Source organism: Aulonocara stuartgranti, assembly GCF_965226115.1.
Source record: "Aulonocara stuartgranti genome assembly, chromosome: 19".
NCBI lineage: Eukaryota > Metazoa > Chordata > Actinopteri > Cichliformes > Cichlidae > Aulonocara > Aulonocara stuartgranti.
Window position 1 is genome coordinate 13,972,897 of NC_138955.1, and position 15,749 is coordinate 13,988,645.

Genomic DNA, 15,749 nt, shown 5'->3' on the forward strand with positions numbered 1-15,749 from the left:
ACTGAAATGATGGATTTGCCAGTTTAAGTGAGCGGGCATTGACACGGTTTTTTTTGCACATTTAATTTAAATACTGAGCCTTCTGAAGTTAAATACAAACTGAGGGTTTTAGTGTTTACCTCTGTGGCTTTGCTGGCTGCACAGAACAGAAAAATAAAACAAAAACATTAAGCTCAGTGGTTTTCCTGAAATTCTTCTGCAGATTTACACACAATCTGGCTGCACTTTAGCCAGAGCATTACATGGTTTAAATGATTTCACATATACTACACTTTTGGTGTAACCTGTAACTGTGTACTTTATTGGCTTGGTATAAATGACACACTGGTCGCACTGGTGATATTCGACTGCATTGCTTGTGTTCTGCCGAGCTTCCCGTTGCTGTAGATTTTGTAAACTTTGTCCGAGCCTTAAACCTGCAGAGAGCCTTTTGGTAAAGATCAGTCACCTGTCTTATTTTCAATTTGTTTCAACCAAACATTGTTTAAGCAAAGCAACATCTTTGCCAAAGAGTCTTTGTTTTTCTTCTCTTCACATCTGCCATGTTTGATTTTCAAGGAGCTTTTAATTTATTATTAATTTGTCTAATAGACTGTTTTGTTTACACAGTGCTGTCATAACTTGAAGTTTTATTTATTAATGGGAATCTAAGTAACTGTAGTTAAAGAGGGAAATGCAGACATCTCTTATTTATTGGTTGTAATATTTATCTGTGCTCTCAGTGAGCAGCTGATGTACTGAAACTGCAGCTTGTCTTACCTTTTTCCTTGTGTGGCTTCTTGCTCATGCACAACCAATAACTGATCAATAAAGACATTAAAACAAGCATTTCACCGTCTTGAATCTACTGTGGGTTAAGCAAAAACAATAATTTACATCTAAAACATGTAAATTTGTTCAAATTTTGTTTATTTTAACATAAAAACATTTTCTAGTTGCGAATTTGACCTTAAAAACAAACAAACAAAAACATCAGAGATGTTTCCATTTAAATGTAATTCTAATTTCAACATAATCTTTAAATTAAAAATATGTACATTAAAAGTGTAAAAAATAGTTTCACGTCGTTGATTTCAATATCCAGTCTCTTGTTCTGATTATTGCCACGCTGATCTTCTGCCCAGGAGTCTGTTTGTGATTCTCTAAAAGAGACACAAAACACAGTCATTGATTCGATTCACACAACGTTACAGTTTGACACAGCAAGCAGTCTTAAAGACATCTGTGGTTTCAATCATACAAACTGCTTTAACACACAACTTTCTTCTAATTTGAGCGCGTGAGGCTTATTTATAGGAACATGTAATTGGAGTGCTCGAAGCACGGACACATGAATGACAAAAGGTGTTTGTACCTTGTTGAAAAGTTGTGCATTCAGTCGGTAAGTGTGATACTCTGCTTTCCTTCGTTCCTCCTCTCTCCTCCTCTGCACCTCTGGCAGATTCTCGTATATCCTGACGGAGAGACAGTGTTCAGTAGAAGATAGACTGACACTGATACTGTGTGAGGTACAGTTATGGTTCTGATGTCGTCACATAAAATGAATCATAACAGCAGCTTACTGTTTGGACCTCTGGATCATCTCCTTCCTGGGAACGGCCCTCTGGAGCAGAGCAGCGCCTTCATAGAGAGAAACAAACCATAATTAAAAACTAACTGAATAACTCTCTAAGCTAAATCAAAAAAGACCTTATAGTCCCTCAGGTAACATTTACTGGATATAAGAAGGACAAGTGGACAGATTATCAGCTCAGTAAACTAAAAGTTCTTTGAGCAGCATCCATCCCCTCCGCTGTTTGGTACCTGCAGGCCTTGGCAGCCTCCCAGCTCCTCCTGGGTGGTTAAATAGATCCCCCCTCTCTTGGATTAAAGCAGCTTGTAGCTTCCTCTCCTCCACCTGCAGAAACAGACGATTCACCCTCTGCATGGACCGGGAAATAAACTCTGGACGATGCATCTCCAAGGCCTCCTGCAAAGTAACAGGAAACCGACAGTGTTACCTTTTTAATTGGTATTATGATGGTAAAGTTTATCTTGCTGACACCCATGATAGAAGCCTTTAAGTAGGTAAGTTACACGTCTGAAATTCAAATCTTTTCATACAATTCCTACGACTATAATTCTCTAAAGAGGAATATAAGCTAACCTGAAGTGACATGTATGCTGGACCAGAAGACATCATGTGTTTAGGATCAGGCTCCGGCTCCAGTTCAGGCTCAGAGTGATGTTTGTTTGTGTCCTCATGCACTTGTCTCTGTCTGAGCGGCTGTCTCCATGGGTTGATTCTGCTGTACGGTTCAAACCAGGCGATGTTTGGTCTCTCTTCCTCCGGCTGGTTCTCCTTCCTTGCTTCTGACAGCAGGCCGTCAGCAGAGATGAACCATGAAACGGCTGAAAAAGCCCACAGAAAAAATTTAACCAAGAATAAAACAGGGATTTAATTTAGAAAATGAAAATTTACAGTTAGCTACAAACAGGGATGGGCACCGGTTCTAACATAAACGGTAGTAACCAGACCGAAAAGCAGCGCACATTTCCTGAGATTTTTTTCCCTGAGATGCCGTACACTTTTAATTCTAGCCAATCATTTTACCCTTGCAAGCGTAGTAGGCGGGCCCAGGTACATACGTTCTTTTAGAGCAGAGCTACAGATTAAAAATGTCCAAGGCGAAGCGGTCAAAGTCTGGCTGTACTTCACAGCAAAAGATGCAAACTCAGCAGCCTGCAACAAGTGCTTTAAGGTGATACTGTGCAAAGGAGGTAACACCTCGAATCTGATGAAACACCTGGCGAAGCATAGCGTTATTTTTAAAAGCCGAAAAATGCACCGTATTTGATAACTTGCTGCAAGACCTCACACCGAGTGCAGGTGTGGGGTGTGCACCTGTTATCGGACCCGGAGTTAGCAACATCCCCCAAGAACCCGAAGACGAGAGTCCTGGCCCCTAGCCCTGCCAGTGTAGCAGAAATGATGATGGATGATGATGGCAGCAGCAGCCGTTCTTCTCTGCGTGAGTAGCTTAATGTTGTTCGTGTGTATTTTACGTTGAGTAGGCTAACCACGTTATTACATTAATGCACGTAAGGTGAACTAGCAAACACCGTCGTAGTTACATGCGGCTGTCTTCTTGTTTGATGGCAGATACTCTCTTCACCCTGGCCAAAAAGGCTAAAATGACCAAAGAAAAAGTAGAAAACAGCTAAACATGAGAGGTTTTTGGACAAAGTTTGTGTTCTCCATTCTTTAAGCACCGGCACCGTTTCAAAAGTACTGGTTTGACACCGGTATCGATAAAACCTAAACGATACCCACCCCTAGCTACAAATCGTTGCTAGTTTACAAACCTTTAGGGTAAGGCTTTGGTGGGGTTCTCTTGCTCCTCCTCCGCCCTCCTCTTTCTCTCACTACGCTGGACGAAGACAACGAGATCTGCTTGAAAGCTCTAGCTCCTCCCGGGGAAGGGAACGTGGTTCCAACATCTCTGGTGTGTCGTCGAGTCCCGTTATGAACAATCTCCAGGTCACCTGTGTGAATTTGGACTGAATGTATATTAACTCCATCACATGTGCTTCACTCGTGTTAAAAAACACTCCTGCCTTATTTTCAGGAGAAAGCCTTAAAAGCGTGACAAACACAAATGAATACATTTTATGCCAAGGAATTTTAACAGAAATGTAATCTTAGCACAGACGATTTCACAAAGATTTTACAGCACCAGCAGCTGGTGCCAATAAACCTTTACAAAAAGGACCAGAATGTTCTTGTATATCACAATTTTAACTAAATCTGATGAATCAGTGGGACATGCGTCTTCTCTGACCTGCCTGGATTCTTTTGTTCACCAGTTTAATGGCCTTCCTACCCGGCAGACTCCGGGAAGGCCCGTGGTGTGAAGGGACGCTGTAAGTGCTGGTCGACGATACAGAGTCAGCAGCAACCTGAAGACGAATACAGTAACATCAAATGTTATAAAAAGCTATAATTTTTCACTCACCTGCCACTTTGTTAGGTAATGTTCAACTACTCATTATTGTAAATATCTAATTAGTCAATTATATGGCAACAACTTTGTGCTTTTAGGCATGTGGAGATGGTCAAAATGACTCGCTGAAATTCAAACTTGTTGGTACCAGACGGGCTAGTCAAAGTATTTCAGAACTTGCTGATCTACTGAAACACAACCATCTCTAGTGTTTACTTTTGCTTTACAGATTAGTGAACATTCCTTAAGATCGGTTTAATAATCTCTTACTCAGCAGCACGCAGATATACATACCGACTGATCAGTGCTGGTTGTCACTGACAGTGCAGAGGCGTGAGGAGGCTTTCTGTTTCTTCCTCCACTGTCCTTCCTCTCTTCTTTTTGCTTGTTGATGGTGTTGTACAGTTTACTGAGGCTTGGGGCGCTTTTCAGGTGCTGTACTTTGTGGGGGCCAAAGACTCGGATCAGTCGGGCTGTGTCCACAGTGGACATGGAGCCAGACGTGGTAGACAGGGTCTCCAACACATGTCTGTCTCTGGGAGAGGCGTACTGGCTCGGGGAGGAGCTGTGGGAGAAGCTGGAGGTGAGGGAGGCATGGCTGCCATCCTCTGTAGACCGGCAGGTTTCATCAACACGAAAGCTCAGTTGAATGGGAGATTCAGTTTTTCTCTGTCCTCTTAATTTACTCCCATCTTCTCTGACTTCACCTCCTACACTCCTCTTAATCTCCCCCAAAGTCTGCTTTATTTCTTTCTTCCTCTTTGACACATCCTCTCTCCTCCTCTCCTGTTCTGGATGATAACCAGTCACCTTCTGTGCATCACACACATTAAATCCCCTTGCACTTTGAATAAGGCGAGAAAGGTGCTCTAAACGCTCCAGAAGTGATGCTTCTCTGTCACTGCTGGGATGCAACTCCTCCGTGGTCCACTGATCGCAGAACTTTTGCCACAACTGGTCCAGAGGGTGCTCAGAACCCCTCTGCTGCTCGCTTCCTGTCTGAGGCTCAGAGGTTTGGACCCAGTGATTGTTTCCTTTACCGTAGTCCATTTCAGAAATAAACGGCTGAAACCTCTCAGGGTGAGACTCGCTTTGATGGTGTTGGGTGAACTGGATTGGGCTGGTCCCCTGGTCTCTCTTGAAGGTTTCTTGATTCCTCAGTAACGATTCCTCGATAAAAGTGACAGAAACCTGAGAAGAAGGCTTTAGTCTTTGGCTCACAGTCTGCAAGCTTTTATTCGATGTTGTAGAGGCATCTGTCAGGAGACACACACACAGAAAAATTACACACAGTAACAGGACACCAAGAACCAGCTAGTTTTCAGACACAAAACTGTCCAACTTAACATTTACAGCAACTTCAAAAAAATTAATGAACTCACATGATTACCTTTTTTCCACATACTAGTAACATAATGTTTCAGAATCAAACCAAAGAAATAAAGGAGGTATCCAGTGTGAATATGCATGCGTCGTGTTCAGGTTACCTCTCTTCCTATTTTCTTGCATGGTCAAGTTGGCAGTTTTCAGCCTCTTGCTGTAGATGCCCTCTGTGTGTCTGATGGTCACTCCGCGGTCCAACCCTGGGTCCTTGTTCCCGAGGACGTCACTGCTAAAGTGAGGAGGCACGGCGTCGTCTGAGCCTAGTTAGAATTCAATACTCTCTGTTATCTCATGAGGAGTGGCATTCAGAGCAAAACACGACTATTCTTCTTGTAAAAGCAAAACAACAACAAAAAAAACCAGTTAAAAAAAGTAAGCGAAATATTTTGGGTAAATATTTTGAAAAGATGTTCAGGGACAGCCTGCGCTTGTCGTCTCAGGGTCTCAGCCCTGCCTTTGTTTCACCCAGCCCCTGAACATGAATAATTAATGTGCTGCTTGGTGTACATTACAAAGAACCAGCTGCTACCCATTCAAGCACAGGAGAAATGAGAGCTCACAATTCAATTCCCAGCATGCCTCTGAATTCTTATTTCTAATCCTTTGAACATGTTTTACAGCTTGCAGTGTGATTTACGAAAGCATTAAAGATGCAAAAATGGCCCCAAAAATTCACGTTATAGACATAAATAATATATTTTATTAATAATATATATTAACAGACCTCTCTGCATTGAATCATATCTGTTATTAACCTCTGTCTCTCTTCCACAGCGTGTCTTTTATCCTGTCTTCCTGCTCTCACCCCAACCGGTCGCAGCAGATGGCCGCCCCTCCCTGAGCCTGGTTCTGCTGGAGGTTTCTTCCTGTTAAAAGGGAGTTTTTCCTCCCCACTGTTGCCAAAGTGCTTGCTCATAGGGGGTCATATGATTGTTGGGTTTTTCTCTGTATCTATGAAGCGCCTTGAGGCGACTTATGTTGTGATTTGGCGCTATATAAATAAAATTGAATTGAATTGAATTTTGTTCAAAGAAAAGAAAAAAACCACCCTAAACTCACCAGGTATGAAACTGTGGTTTAAGATCTAACAGTGTGAACAGACTACAAGCTGCGAGCTGAACTGCAGATGTTAAAATCCTCATCTTGTGACACTTCAGCACAGCAATATGGGAACAAGGCTGAAAAAGAAAAAAAAATCTGTGATAAATGTACCTGTGTGGGTGCTCTCCATGGTGGTGTCAGATGCCTCTGTGGAGGAGAGATCAGCCTCTATGTGAGGGACATAGAAGACCTCCTCACTGCCATGAGGTTTATAAGGCAGCAGGACAGGCACTGAAGTAGGAGGGAGATGCAGTTGGAATCAGTTGGTATTATGACTGATGTATTGCTGAAATTACAGACAATTAAAAAAGGGAAAAAAAAAAACTACCTGGGGTTTCGGTGTTAAAGGGTCTTGTTGAAATTTCAGATCTTTCACGTGGTGTAAAGGGCTGTGCAGACGTGGTGGTCATCCTCTCCTGAGGCACAACAGTTTTAAAAACAGTAGAGCTGTTGGATCTTTCAGGCAGCCGCTGTCGTGATGGCTCTCTGGTGTCGCACCACTCAGGTGGACTGGACAAACCGACACCTTCATCCGGACTGCTGGCGGCTGATAAAGAATTTGTCCCCCTGAGACATTCATTAGGTGGCAGCCTTGAGATTACATCAGCCTGACTGGAGTAGACTATAGAGGTGAAGCTGGGATCTGTAGCTTTGGGGGGCAGAGTGAGATCGACATGTGAGCTGTGACCTGTATGGGCGGAGGTTTCAACTACAGATGAGCCTGTGGCCTGATCTAAAGCATGACTAACACCCATACCAGAAGCAGATAACTTACTATCTGGCCTGAATGACTGTGTGCTGTTGTATCTGACAGTCACATCTACTTTATCTAAACCCTGTGAGGGAGGAAGCGGCTCTTCAAACTGGCCTCCCTCAGTGTCTTGCCTCTTCTGATTGGCTGGTGCAGACTGAGTCACATTTTGATTCGTGCTGTGCAAACTGTTACTAGGTCCATGCACTGATGATTGTTCCCTGGTTGTTGTTTGTAGTAAATCAACCCCATGCTCTTCAGTCAGTTGCCTGTCTGTTGTTGTGGTTCTGACGGCTCCTGATGAGAGCTCGGTCAGGCGGAGGGGCTCTGGGGCTGGGCTGATGGGAGGTGGGGAAGTGGAATTTGAGGGGGAGGTGGAGCTTCTGTGGGTGGCGATAGTGATGGATGTGAAGACCTGAGGTTTTTTAGTAGGAAGCGTCACTCCTTCTCTGGCAGCAATTTCACACACTCGAGCTTCTAGGTCTGACTGAAGAGCAGTTTGTAGCAGTGTCCTGGAGTCGCGGGTGGTCCTACTCAGGCTGTGCAGCAGCTGGATTGGCTCATTTATAGCATCCCTAGGAACAGCAAACGTCTCCGCAGATTGAGATGGATCAAGCTCCCTCGAGATTTTAACACTGGATGCTACACTGCTCTCTGTATCTGTGCTGAACTGGCTCTGAAAGAGGCAAAAAACAAGTCTGTGTCAAATAGGGAGACCAGGAAAGGACATTGTTGGTGTTATACGTGTTCTTCATTCACCACACATCAAATATTTTTGCACTGCAAACCTGCATGTGAACCATAACTGGTGACAGTTTTATTATTATTATAATTTGTCTACAACAAATTAACATTTGCCCACAGCAGTCCTGCAACACACCAGTTACCTTGAGTATGAGAGCTGTCCAGACACGTTTAGCAGATGATAAATAAACGTTTACACAAATTTAGTTTAAAATGCATACAAACGTACGTATTTACATTTTATAATTCACTATATTTAAGTACATTGCTACAAATTACATACGGCGGTTGCCTACTTTGTAAAGTGCAGTAATTAAGAGTCGTTCTTATAATAATTACCTTTATGGGATTTTTTAACAGCAGTTCTCGCTTGATCTCTTCTATCCGCCTTCTATCTTCTTCGTCCAGCTGCAGAGGCTCACACTGCTGTCCTGATAGCTTCAGCTTAATCCATTCTGCAACATTAAGACACGCTTTTTCATCTGACAAAGACGTCTTTGATGTCTTAAGCTACAATTTAAATAGGATCACAATTTAAACTAGATCAAATCTAAACAAATTTGAAGGGTCAAGTTGTGCAGCTAGTGGTCAGTGCGGCAGGTGAATTTTTGAAATTATCTAAAATGTTAAAACCTTAGATGTAAGAAACTCATTCATGAGTGTATGTTAATTGTTTTACCTCTAGCTTTGCTCTCCTCTTGGTCTGAAATGCTCGGTGTACTGGAGACCATGGTGGATGGAGATTCACTCTGCAGCAACTTGGCCACTCTGGCTGTCAGTGAGCTTTCACAGCTCCCATCACTCATCACTCCTTGATCAGCATCCTTGAGGATGGGTGAGGAGGACCTGCTCTGTGAAGCACCTTCAGAGGGAGTGTTTTCCTCCTCCTCCTCCTCTGGGACATCAACTGAATCTGTAGGCGTAGAAGTGAGCTCTTGTGTACTCACAGCTGGTGGAGGTTTGATGGCCACCGGCTGTGTGGGGGCTTTGTCAGGAGGTGCAGCACTGCAGCCCTCAGGCTCTGTCCGGAAGGCTGATTTGGAGAGGACAAGTGACATCCCTGCACCATTAACATTGCTATCTTGTGGTGTTTTGTATGCCACTTTGGTTGGTGCAGTAAAAACAGCTTGTGTGGATAAATAATCAGATTGCAACGATCGATTTACACCTTTCTGACCAAAAGAGCTTTTCCTCATCTTCTCTGAGGTCAGCATGGAGTCAGAGGAGGATCTGGTCCAAAGCAGTGAGGAACATGTTCTTTGGTCTCCAGTTGTAGAGGACGAGGACAAATCCTCAAGTCTGCTGGTTTTCTTCTTCAGTAATGGGGATATGTCCTGATCGGGGAGAAGACGGGGGCTAATGGGGGAGGTTGAGGAAGCCGCAGAAGACCCAGTGGACATTATGGTCTCTGTATGAGAGACCAGTTTACGGATTTCCAACAAGGCCTTGGAGCTAACGAAAGAATCTTCTGCACTTTGATCTGCACTACGACTCGTTTGTAAAAGCAACTCCAAGCTTCTTTCTCTGTGCCTCTCCTTGACAGCTGGTGGCATGTCAGGGTTAAATTTGTCTTCTACCTGGCTGATTCCCCCACTGCTGCTTAAACTGCTGTCCTTCTGCTGTTGGCAAGGCTGCGGTATGGAAGAACGAGTGTTTTCATTGGGTGAGGTGTAAGGTGCCAGTTTGTGTTTACTCTGTCTAGCTTCTGTATATGATGTAGGAGAAGTCCACCTGGCCTGCTCTGGGATAGTTGCCGCTGGACAGAGACTGTCCAGGCTGAACGGTATGGATATGCTGGAGTCTACTGACAGAATGCTGGACTGGGAAAACTCCTCTTTGTGGGGACTGCCACCTGAAAACACAATACCATATTTCAAACTGTAAAACCCCTCAAATTTGGGTACTTAAATGGGTGTGTGAACAGGATATATGACCATATTTTCATTGCCTGAGGAATTTTTAAAATCTCAACAGCTTTTCATAAAAGTAAACTTGTAATAGTAATTGTTGAGGTTAGATACCCTCGGAGGGTTGAGTGCTTTTAGTTGGGGTTCCAGTAGATCCTTTAATTGTGCAGAACTCAGTGGGAGAGAATTCAGGCTCTCTGATTGGTCCCCTGGGCACAAACGGAGTCAGGATTGTAGATGGAGACTGGTCTATACCCAAGTTACGAAGATACAACTGGAAAAAAAAAAAAAAAAACAGAGAGAAGACCAGATAATAAAGTGTAAGTCTAAACATAGAGTATTTTTCCCAGGTTGTTTTTTTTTTTTTTTTTTTAAATTTACCGGAATTCGTTCATCAATGTTGAGCTCTCGAGGCTTGGGGAGAGGTGGTGTTGACAGTTTTGAAGTCCACGAGGGTACGTAGTTATCAATTTCTAGGCTGACAACAGATGACGTCCCAATGGAAGTTCCTAACTTTACTCCGCTGCAACTATCTTGAGAACTCGAAAGTGTCAAGTCTCGATCAAGTGACACATCACTGAAGTGACCGAGGCTTGTGAGATGTGAGGTTTGAATTGTATTGGTTTGATCATGATGATGAGCATCATCATCCTGGTTTTGACTCTTGTCTCTTTCTGAAGGGCTGTCGATCTGCTGATCTTTTTGAACTGACATCACAACTGTGCTAAGAGAAGAGTGAGACTGTGACCTGCCTAGGGGTGAGGCAGAGGGTGGTACTGCAGACCCCGTGTTCTCCTCATCAGCAAGAGCACTGCCCACTGCCTCCGTTCTTCTTGGAGAAGAATAGCCAGAAGGTGCTGTTGAGGAGGTCTGTGTGGCAGCACCTGAAACAAGAGGCTGCTGTAAACTCCTAATCTTCTGACTAACCAGTTCATTCAGGCTGCCAGATACTGCGTCATAACCTTTCTGTTTAGAGGGGATGCTAGAAAATCCCTGCAGTGACAGTCTATCAAACAAAGACACCTTGCCTGAACTCTGATTTGCCCTCCACGCATCTACTTTCTGCATATAGTTTAGACTTGGGAGGGACTGGACTTTTGCAGAGGCAGCATCCTCTTGGCACTGAGTGGCTGTGTTTGTGTTATGGGTGCAAACTACAGGAAAAGCTGGTTGTTGAGAAATTTTTGTGACTGACTGATAAGAGTTCTCTTTACTAGATTCAATGGAGGAAAGGTGCCCCAATTTATCCTTAACACTGGATTTGGTTGGGGCATTAAAAATCCCTGGAGTGGACTGAGACTGTGGAAGAAAACCCAGGTAGGAGCCATCCAACCCTGTATGGTTTCCTGAGGACCAGAGGTCTTGCTCTCTGCAAACCCGTTCAACACCTGTTGAAAATGGCCCTGTCCATTGCATACCAACCACATTTGTTCTACTCGCACTTGGCTTCCCCTCAGACATCTGTTTGAGATTAGGTGTGAGAGATGGACCAGGTGGCGTAGGACGTTTTTGCTGTTTGTTTTTGGATTCAGCTTCAATCCTGCTGCGTTTCTCTACTTCAGAGAGCAGCTCTCTATGTAACATTTCACTACTCTCATCAGGCTGAGTACTGCGGGAACCCACAGTGATGTTAGACACTTCAGATAACACTGTTTGTGGTTGGTCAGGATCTGAAACTTTGTGCTGCTGTTGTGTCTGCTGCTGGGGAAAAGAGACTTCACCTGGAGGGTGTTCTCTTACATCAGTAGTTTGCTGAGTGGTCAGTTCACAAACCTCAGTACTTTTAGACTCTTCTGTAGAAGGCTCTGTTCTCTTCACAGAGGTTTCAGAGGCAGAGGAAGTAGCACTGCTATTGCTGCTAAGCATCCCAACATCTTTCTGCAGGAGCTTCAGAAGATGCTGAGCAGGTATATTCTTACTCAGAAAGAAAGTCTCATCTTCAACAGGTTCTCCTTCTAGCTTTGCTCCAGGTTTAATCAAGGTCTCTAGGTCCTTCTCTCTGCTACTCATATCAATGACAATCACTGGGGGATGAACCCTTTCCTCTCGTTTACTTTGCTCCCCTGGTGATAGACTGTGCTGAGAGAGGGAGCAGCAGCTGCTTTCTCCTTCTTCAGAAAGGATGCTTGCCTGGGCCAATGGGTGCTGGGATAATGAGCCACGCTCAGAGGTACAAGTGGTGTGATCCTGGGATAAAAACTGAAACCGCTCTGAAGCCATGGAAACATCAGGGTATGCCCTTAAAACGTAAATAATAATTATCCATCTACATGTTATACATTCACACAATATGTAGAAAACTATGCACACAGAGCAAGCGATTAAGATGACTTTTTTTTCTTACCTTAGAGGGGCAAATTCTGTCTCACTTTGTTGTAATAAAGAAAACTCAGTGAGGTTGTGATCAACTCCAGGTAATAGGGAAAGGGCTGGAGACATGTTACTGTCCTGAACATCTAACAGAAAGTGCAGAATGAACACACACAAATAAAAAAAGCAGCAATCTAACATAAAACTATGGTAAGACCCATCAGTGTTGGCAGCCTCCTGTTGTCATGAATAAATCATACATCAAACAAAATCTGTTTGATGACAAAGTCAGAGTTAAGTGGGCTGAGACACTTGCAAAAGATGAAGAGATTAAAGCTCTGCTGACACTCCAGTAGTATACAATCTGCAAACTCTACTTTGTCTATACCAAATCTACCAAATGTATCATGCAGAGGAAATAGGGGTTTAATATACTGATAGCATTGCAATCTACAATCATTACTGTGTTAATATCCATACCTAACTGTAGAGCAGGTGTTCTTGGCTGCTGAAGTTCAGAATGTCTTTGTGTTCCTAGTTGGCTTATGTGTGTTTGTCCAGCAGAACGGCTCACATCTTCATCTGCTGTCAACTCAGGAGATGCTGCCCTCCTCTGTGAAAAGAATCACACTTTAATTCTGGCAGCATTTCATTTACAGGAGGTCCCGCATTACTACATGGTGGTTTGAGGGCATCAAACGAAACTGAGCAATCAATAACTCTGCTTGAGACAAGCCAATGTCTGTTGAGAAAAACGTCTGTTACTTGATGAGCAAAGTGGAAAGCAAAAAGTTCATACATTCATCCCATGCAGCTCTGATTCCAGTTTGATTACACCAGTATTACACTGTTGTCAGTCAGAAGTCAGAGGAAAATTCCCAGACTGATTTGAGCTGATAGGAAGGCAACAGCAACTCAAACAAGTGTTTGTTACAACCAAAGTATGCAGAAGATGTACAATACATGAAACCTTTAACAAATAAGCTACGGTAGGACCAGCAAGACCAGACCACGTGCCTTTGGTATCACAGGAAAGCAAGAAACTGAAACCAAAGTCTGCAACGGGCTCACCCAAACGGGACAAAATAAGACGAGAAAAACGTTGTTTGGTTTGGTTTCAGGTGGGTCCTTTCTTACCAAATGAGCATCATTTAAACACCGCAGTTTACCTGAGTATTGTTGCTGATCATCTCAGTACATAATACAATTATCGACACTCTTCTATTTTGGATAAAGAACACGCTCTTCTCCTCGTTTCTTCATTCGTAAAATTTTTGGAGTTCTTCCTTTTAGAAATGATGGTGGATAGCTACAGACTGTAATGATCCTCATAGCAAGTCTGTGTTTTTTTGGGTTTTTTTTAAACTATATAAACAAAGCATTATTGTAATCTAACATCTCTATCTCAGTTAATTTTATAAACAAATCTGCGGTTTTTCGAGTCGGCACATTAGCAGCATTTAGTCATCAAAGTGATTTATTTATAACTAACAGACTAAATGGACTGACAAACTAGAAGCAACAGGTTACATTTAACCTGGTGTAACTCAAGAGACTAACCATTGACTAATGTGCATATTCTTTACGTTTGTTGCAACTGGACATGGAACAAGGAACATTATACTGGAGAGACTTGGGTAACGTTAAATGCTAGTTAGCAAAGCGGTTAGCATTTAGCTAGCTAGCCAGCTAGCTACTAATATCGCCAACACTGTGATTATATTCACATTTCCCGCCTTGAGAATTACTTTAAAGGCTCCCGAACCACGAGTTCCAATATTATCACACCAGAAGACAAGCTGCAATCGTGCAAATTACCTCTGGAGGTTCCATGCTGTCGTTTTTGTTGTTGTTGTTGTTGTTGTTACTGCTGACAGTCCGCCACAACGAGCGCGCCTCCACCTTTTCCTAGCAACAAGGGGCGTTGCTAGGAAATACAAGCTCCTCAGCAAGGGACGTTCTTCTTCTTCTGTGGTGTTGGCACTTGGCACTTTACATCTCCTTATGTTATCTTACTGCCTCCTTTTGATTCTTTCAGTCGTAATTTATATTCGTGAAAAAGTCCCATTCCCTCCACTGATCCATAGACAGACGAGCTCACTTTTAGATTGATGTCCAGTATCTCCGAACTTTGTATAGTTGGGTCTTGTTTTACAGCACTCAGGAATGAAGACATGCTCCTGATACATGTTATAATAGTCATAAATGATTTTTTATTATTATTTTTTTGTGCATACTTGTCCCACTTACATTATTCAGATAATCAAATAAATGTTTAATATTAGACAAAGATCTATCTCTCTATCTGGTAGTTAATTAGTTTGAGCAGCAGGTGGCGGTGCTGCATAAAATAAATGAATTCACCTAAGACTCAAACATATTTCAGCTCCTATCCTTAATAACTGGTCCCAAATCAATTACAAGTCATGAATTAGCCCGCTTAAATGATGAGACCAGCTAATTTATCAACACTAACACAGCATTGTAAATCTGAATATTTCTATTTTAAAATCTACAACATTATGAGTAACTAAAACTTTAATAAGTTTACTCAGAAACTTTTCCTTTTGGCTTGTCAGAGTAAAAGTTTGATGTACCAGATGTAACATCTGCTACATCTTTTTCCAAAACAGCAGCCAAGGGCTGTGAGTGAGCTAAGGGGTAAATTGAGTTAGCAGTTCACCTTATCCCACCATAAGCCACTGAAATTGAATTAAATCTCGGAAATATAAACTGGTATTTTAATGTAATATCACATAATTGGCTTGGTTTTAGTAATTTATTTTAGTTTACTGGGTTTATTTGATTGGGACAGAGCACACATACACCAAACTCCTCCTGTCATGAGAAGCAGAAGATGCTTTGAACCAGATTATAATCATAAATACATTTCCACCTGTAGTCCTTAATAGCCTGACAAGTTAGATATGACAGAAAAGCTATTGTGTTAAGAAACTAAACAATAAAAGACTGGGGTTCATTGTCCCTTTATACAGTCATTGGTTTGAATCTTTGTCTACTAAAGCTGTGTGACTAAGAATCAGCTGCTTTTTTTTTTTTTTTGCAGGTTGTAGGCCCTTGTCTGTATTTTTTCCAGCCCTTGTAAGTTTATAAATCTAAGTGATAGACACACTAAAGTCTCAGGGTAATACAGTGCAATACACCAGTGATCAGCTATAATCCTTAACTTTACTAAAGGATTTATGCAGCACATTAGGTTCTTTCAGCGTGTTTCCTTTTCTGCTTTTTTAACTTTACTGAAGACATAGAGCATAATTTCAGTGAGGATCTTGTCAGGTCAAAGGTCAAAGCTGCCACTTCCCTTCCTGGAAGCTTGTGGTCAACATAAGCAGCTGTTACCGGCAGTGTTGAAAGCTGCTCCATTTCTTTCTTTCCCATCCCTTTCTTTAAAAAGCACTGGGCAACGTGCCAGTGTACTTTTTGCGTCTTCATTTGCACTCTCTCACATCCACAGCACGCTCGCACACTAACGCCCGGTGGAGTGCATGAACACATGAGTACACACATGCAAAGCAAGCCCCCGAGGGGTGCCCAAAAGTTTCCGGTCCG

At 42.7% G+C, this 15,749-nt stretch overlaps 1 protein-coding gene across 2 annotated transcripts; it reads right to left on the reverse strand.

Moving 5' to 3' along the window:
* Positions 1-45: 45 nt before the first annotated feature.
* On the reverse strand, positions 46-14,189 carry alms1 (ALMS1 centrosome and basal body associated protein). 2 transcript variants are annotated; one of them, XM_082517097.1, is made up of 19 exons: positions 13,998-14,189; positions 12,660-12,792; positions 12,214-12,325; positions 10,251-12,108; positions 9,984-10,143; positions 8,642-9,814; positions 8,302-8,417; positions 7,243-7,894; positions 6,796-7,116; positions 6,579-6,698; positions 5,471-5,626; positions 4,278-5,239; positions 3,822-3,939; positions 3,346-3,525; positions 2,147-2,391; positions 1,804-1,969; positions 1,563-1,620; positions 1,355-1,454; positions 46-1,142 (listed from the first exon to the last, which is right to left on the reverse strand). In XM_082517097.1, exons 1-19 carry the CDS (start codon positions 14,010-14,012, stop codon positions 1,098-1,100), a joined length of 6,690 nt encoding a protein of 2,229 aa, XP_082373223.1. In that variant the 5' UTR covers positions 14,013-14,189; the 3' UTR covers positions 46-1,097. The 2 variants fall into 2 exon arrangements, with proteins under 2 accessions (XP_082373223.1, XP_082373222.1); XM_082517096.1 differs by having other exon boundaries at positions 6,796-7,894.
* Positions 14,190-15,749: the final 1,560 nt, after the last annotated feature.